At 43.6% G+C, this 6,758-nt stretch overlaps 1 protein-coding gene across 1 annotated transcript; it reads left to right on the top strand.

The window, feature by feature from the left end:
* Positions 1-3,803: 3,803 nt before the first annotated feature.
* On the top strand, positions 3,804-6,717 carry BDB00DRAFT_951143 (peptidase S8/S53 domain-containing protein; the record flags this gene model as incomplete). The annotated part of the gene is made up of 7 exons (XM_053129582.1): positions 3,804-4,394; positions 4,468-4,522; positions 4,592-4,671; positions 4,740-4,893; positions 4,969-5,950; positions 6,021-6,385; positions 6,470-6,717. The coding sequence occupies exons 1-7, from the start codon at positions 3,900-3,902 to the stop codon at positions 6,715-6,717; spliced, it is 2,379 nt and encodes a 792-aa protein (XP_052983848.1). The 5' UTR covers positions 3,804-3,899.
* Between the last annotated feature and the right edge of the window lie 41 nt (positions 6,718-6,758).

Here is a 6,758-nt window from a genome sequence, read left to right as displayed (position 1 = left end):
CACTGACCGACCAACCGCAAGTTGTGGTGGTTAGATTTTGGCACTGCTTAATTCGAGCAGACAAAACAGCAATATGTATCAACGTCGTACCAATTATTGTACACCGAAACAACTACGGACCAATATCCACCAAAGAATCTCCACGGGTTTAATTTGTGTGATCACCTACAAGTTATCGAGAAGCGGACAGTACCCGTCGTCGTCTTCGAACTTTACTGTGGCTATTAACTACGTGCAACATCAAAGGTTGCGTCTCAACAGGAGATCATGATAAAATCAACGAGTATCATCATCGCAGATCGTAGTAACAGCAAATAGCAGGATATTGTAGCGACGACAAGATATCAACGCGGATAACGATCCAATGTGATGTATCAGACCATCAAGTTACGCAAGGCAGTAGAAGCCTGCACAAAACAACATATCTATAGCTAAAGGCAACGTCAGCGTTAGCAGCTTCCAATATGGAGACAGCAAAGCGAAACGTACGTAAGCGGGGAAGAATTGGCAACAGTGCAAACGGCAACTGCTCAAATAAATCAACGTCAAATCGAGTGGATGTATTCACACTGCTTGTAATTACAAAACAGTGTTTACTCATTTGACAACGGCAATTCAACAAAATGAATTGCATCGGCATCAACGACGTTTGAACACGGTGGCAATAATTGCAGTTGCAGGCATATGACAACATTTTGAGCGACTCTTCATCTAGTCAATTTAATGCAATGACAACAGAACAACGAAGGCTCATGACAACCACAGCTCAAAAAGAAGGAAGCAAGATTTAATATGGTGGCAATCGGGGATGGGTCGAAAATCTGGAAGGCTGATAATAGCACAGCTAGCAACATTACAAGCTGGTCAACGCCATTTTACTGGCAAAACAAACTTTATGATATGCGTGCGCCGTTATGGCGATGAGCAAAAAACCATGGACAAACGGCTCTCAATCTACGAAGAAACAGGTTTATCATTCAATTAATATGTGGCTCCGAGTGTGGTGACAACCAAATATAAGAAGAGGCGATAAACAGCAAGCCATTATTATAATGAGGGGACACTATCATTAGGTTCGACGATATTGGCATCGGATCACAACACGTACGTCTTTCTGAGTAAACAGAGACACTACAATGACTCCGATATATGTATCTCTATATACGTATAGCAACAAAACGCCAAGCGACAACATCAAATTGGTGAAGCTCGTCTATCTCTATCGTGGTGACAGCAAAAACAGGTCAAGGAGCAAACCTGAGCAACAGCAACTGTCAAAGAACTGCTATTGCCGACAATCGATATCTGCCAAAACGATACACGAAGTTGACAGCATTGCTTAGTTAATAGCAAATGCGAGCGACAACAAGGGCACTTCAAATTAGCGTAAATGTGATCCGAATCCAACTCTTCTGTGTGGTGGTGGCACGGAGCTAAACAAAGACCTCAAGCCAATGATGTATCAGCGAGTTCACTGACACAGGTAGCAGCAGTAAGGGGTGACAACAAAGGCAACGAACAAATGTGTATAGAAACTAAAAACTCAATAATAGCCAACACCACATACGACTGTTCGAGTGGGACAATACCAGATCAAGTTTAATAAAATTTGTGTTCACATTTGTATTGTAAGGCGAAAAAAACAGAGCGTATGGGGACGAATCTGTATTTCTGTCTACAGTAATTCAGAATCTTTCTACAATAATCTTCAAGTCGAGCTGTTGGAATGGTTGTATCAATTGTGTTATTTGCAGATTACCAACAGGATCGAAGGTTGCTCAAATAATTGCTAACTGCAATAACGTGTGCAGACTCTTTTCACATACGGGCTGGCACAATGTGATGTGAACGGTGACAAGAGCTTTCTCAAATGACATGTGTGTTCCACAAGAGATAAGAGAAACGGTAATGAGTCGATTGGTGGGTTCGGATTGTATTGCCTGGCACACTCAACTGATCGAAAATTTACAAGGCGAGGGCCGCGTCGAAGCAATACTTATTAAGCATACTGTCTGTGACAGGCTAAGAAACAAAAGTAAACCGAAAGTACTTTATTGGCGCCGATGGTTCTCACTCAGCCGTTTGCAAAAAGACGAGAAGAAAGCGGAAAAGGCTCGGGTTGTGAGATCCCGGATGAAAAAGGTGTTATTGACCTCAATGGATTATACGAAGCTTCGTATAACTTTGTTAGCTACATACAGTATAGGCATGTGCGGTGTAAATCCCTTTGGCAAACAGTATTTCTGAGTAGTTGCCAATTTGGGACCATAAGAAGTAGACAAAAGCGATAAGACAACACACCGTGTTGTCCAAAAAGAGCATGGTTCTACGCTTGAACAATTACAAATTGCAAGAGCGAACGGCTTCACCCATTATAAGACGTGACTCAGAACCTTTGTGGTTGACCGAGTTTTGCATCAATGAGCGTAAAGCAAGCCAGTATTTCTTTCTCTACATCTGTATCTCAAAGAAGTGACCGCATACACATAGTCACCGGTCCATTTAGCCTTATGTAATTAGCAAAACACAATCTTTAAACCTAACAGAGGAAATAAAAATTGTCGGTAACATTAAAAAGCAGTTACAGTCCTTTATCGTTCCCGTTTCAGCTCAGTTTGAGACCACCGCTATGATTGAGAAGTTCTATTATACAGTACACATAACAAAGAAGTAGATACTTCACCGCAAGAGTGTGTATATACTGTATGCAGTACGTGCATAAAATGGATCAATTTGCAATGTTATGGTCTCTTCTTTCTTTTCGCGAATAGCGCTCCTTGCTAGATGTCCAACATTTCTTTTATACTGTATGGATCGCTTACATATCCAGTTAAGAAAAGTGACTATATTTTTTACCTTATGTAAATTAGACACGCAATCCAACCTAAGACGCACCAAGAAAGGGTCATTAAAAGATCTCCTGTTGAGCATGACGATTTGCTTTACACGACTTGGATAAATAGTAACCAGAAGGGTCCAGCCAAGATCCAAATAGACCATACGTTTCAATGAAAGATCTGTCGAAAACGACGACAATTTTCTTTAAGTAGCTTAAGCATCTACTGTCGGATATCAGTGACTCACCGCAATGATAATGACCGTTTGATCGGTGCTAGCGCCATAATACAATGAAGAGTATTATGACATCGTGGTTATAATTCGATATCACTTGTAAGAATATCACAGCATGCAAAACTCGAATGAGCAATACTCCAAGGGGTTATCCCCTCATTTGGTGAAGTATACGCTACTACCCCGCAGTGAAGGTATCTTATTACGCTACGTATATTTAGTGGATTATAACTTGCTTTAACGCATTGAAAGAAGGAGGCGGAAAGAGAAGAAACCTGGAATATCAGTCGTTGATTATAATGGCTGTTATCACTACGCGCTCTCAATTCAAATACTGTGTTATTCATATCAGTTCCTTATATGCGAGCCATATTAGTATGTATACGTTTCATGCGAGTTTAGCCTCCTGTTCTTCATAGCTATGTAAAATAAGTTCCAGAACAAATCATGCTGCTGCGTTAAGATATAAAACTCAGAAAAGAATTATACTATACAAGAGATTGGAAAGAGTATTGTTCGTAAAGCGAAATGGCAGCGTTGGAACTTAATATCGGTATTTGTCATGGTAACTATGTGAATCACAAAGAAAGAGGTTAGGAACAAGGGGATTGACAGGGCAAATAATATCAGGTCCAACCAGACACAGGGCGTATCATCTTTCATCTTGCAGAGTCAGACTAGCCGTTTTCATCCAAAGATTGAAAGAACGCAATAGGAAATGCGACATAACTGTCTTGGCTCGCTATCAAGCCCTCTCTTTGTTCTTTTCCAACACTACCATTTACATATACCCCTTCCTTCCGCTTCTAATACACTGAACCCAAAAGATGAAGCCATTTGTATGGCTATGGTTGGCCATAGCCACAACAGTGGTCGGTGCGTCTAACATTGTTAGACGATCACAGGATCGGGACTACTACACTCTGCATGTGCCTCAAGTCGACCATGATGCTTCGCATGAAGCAGCACATCACGTTGCCAGAAGCCTTGGTGCACAGTTTGAAGGCATGGTTGGTGAACTTGAATCCTATTACATGATTAGTGTTCCCAAAAGCAACCTGCATAAACGATCCATATACGATGAGGATCCAATAGTGGCGGCATTCCAGGCGCGGAAGCAGCTGAGCAAACGAGATGAAGATCAGCGTCACTGGGATCGTGTGCAACGAATCGATCCGCAGGTACCTAGGCGACGATCGAAACGTGCAGCATTGCCTAGAGAACCGCCGTTTACAGAAATAACCCAGGGCCAAGCCATTTTAGAAGATGCTCAACGTGTGCTTGATATCAAAGATCCAGGGTTTTCGAGACAATGGCATTTGGTATGTGTGAAGTTGCGGACTACCAGTTAAGAAAGATATTTAGCCTAAATATGCACATTTATGCGGGTTGTAGGTAAACCAAGAAATTTTCGGTAACGACATCAACGTAACTGAGGTGTGGAAGCAAGGTATGTGTAGTTATCAAAGGTAGAAGCATTCGATCTCCTGCTTATAACTTTTGTTTGCACTGATGTTAGGCACCACCGGAAATGGCGTCATTGTCGCTATTTTGGATGACGGATTGGACTATGAAAGCGAAGACCTTGCAGAGAACTTTGTAAGGTTTGGAAAGGAGGGAAATCCTGTGATTGAATAAAAGGCAAGCTTTATTGAATAATAAATTAGTATGCTGCAGGCTCGTACGATTTCAACGACCATGAAGATCTGCCGAAACCTAAATTATTTGACGACACACACGGTACACGTTGCGCTGGCCAAATTGCTGCGCAGAAAAACGACGTGTGTGGCATCGGCATTGCATATAATGCGCGTGTGGCAGGTAAAAGAATATATTTTCCGCTAACTGAGAATAGAGAGATGAATAACGTCGTTTTTAATCCGTACAAAATTAAAGGTGTGCGTATCCTTTCTGGTGAGATTACGGATGCAGACGAAGCTGCGGCATTGAATTACAAGTATCAGGAAAATGATATCTTTTCGTGTTCTTGGGGACCGCCTGACAACGGTGAAACGATGGAAGCTCCAGATGGTATCTTGGCTGATGCGTTTGTCAACGGTATCGAGAACGGTCGTGACGGCAAAGGTTCAATCTACGTCTTTGCAACGGGCAACGGTGCTATTTCTGGCGACAATTGCAATTTTGACGGCTACACCAATAGTATTTACACCATCACCGTAGGTGCTATCGATCACAACAATGCACATCCTCCTTACTCGGAAAGTTGCTCAGCACAGATGGTCGTAACGTATTCAAGCGGCGGAGGGCAGTACATCTATACGACGAACGTGGGCAAAAGTGTGTGCTCAGACCATCATGGCGGCACTTCGGCAGCTGCACCAACAGCTGCTGGTGTGTTTGCATTGGTATTATCAGTGCGTCCTGAATTGACGTGGCGCGACTTGCAACACTTGTGCGTACAGACAGCGGTTCCGATCAGCTCAGATGATGAAGATTGGAAGAAGCTGCCATCTGGCAGGATGTATAACCACAAATACGGCTATGGTAAACTGGACGCGTATGCGATTGTCGAAGCTGCCAAAACCTTTGAGTTGGTCAACAAACAGACACATTTGGAGTTGCCAGTCAATATCGACAAACCCAAACTCGCCATCCCGGATTCATCGAACCATAAAAAGGAACAACGACAAGCGTTGGAAAGCAAAGTTGAAGTGACAAAGGATATGGTCAAAGCAGCTGGCCTGCTTCGTTTGGAACACATCACTGCGACAGTCAACATTGAGCATGAACGGCGTGGCGATCTTGTCATTAACCTTCTAAGTCCAAACAAGGTTGAGTCGGAGCTTGCTACGATGCGTCCTGCAGACAGGAGTGCTGATGGTATAGTCAACTGGAAGTTTATGACTGTCAAGCATTGGTAAGGTGAAAGAGTCAAGTATCCCAAACACACCACAAGAAGCATGTTAACGGTATGAAACGGTTAATAGGGAAGAAGACCCAATTGGCGAATGGTCGTTACTTGTATATGACGTGAGTCATCCTGACAGCAAGGGCAACCTTTTCAATTGGACATTGACATTGTTTGGCGAGTTGGATCCCAATTTCACTGGCGAACCGGTCTATACGCCGTTGGCAGGAAAAAGCAACAAAACCACAGCTGAGCCTATCGAGGACCACACAGACACGCCTATCGCCACAATTACCACGCCCTTATCAACAGCGTCTACCACTGGCGACGAAGTAGTGCCTGCTCGACCTACCAGATTGAAGCCCAGCACGTCCGAAGAATCCATACCAACCACGAGTGCCAGTGATGGTGATGATGATGATAACAAGGCCGAGCAAACGAACAGTGATGGATCTGTATCACCCGCTGCACAGGCCAGCAGCGATGCCCAAGAAGACGGAGACTCGGAGTTAGAGGGGAAGAGTGGAGGCACAAGTACAATTGTATACGCGTTGGTAGGAAGTGGAGCCATCGTAACGTTGGCAGCAGGCATGTACGTCCAGAAACGAAAGGGTTGGCGATCACCTGTGGTTCCATCGACCGAGAACGCTCCTGAAGGCGGACGCCCAACTGGCTATGAATTCCAAGTATTGCGGCACTCAGAAGAGCAGGAAGACGAGGACGAAAGGCCGCTGCTCACCGAAGAAGAGGCTCGGAGAAACAACGCTGTATCATAGAGACAAAACAATAGAACGACGTTCTTTGGGTTATACACTCT

The sequence above is a fragment of the Zychaea mexicana genome, assembly GCF_025766255.1.
Source record: "Zychaea mexicana strain RSA 1403 chromosome Unknown BDB00scaffold_8, whole genome shotgun sequence".
Classification (NCBI taxonomy): domain Eukaryota; kingdom Fungi; phylum Mucoromycota; class Mucoromycetes; order Mucorales; family Lichtheimiaceae; genus Zychaea; species Zychaea mexicana.
Note: the sequence above shows the minus strand (reverse complement) of the source record. Positions and strands in the feature narration are given on the sequence as shown.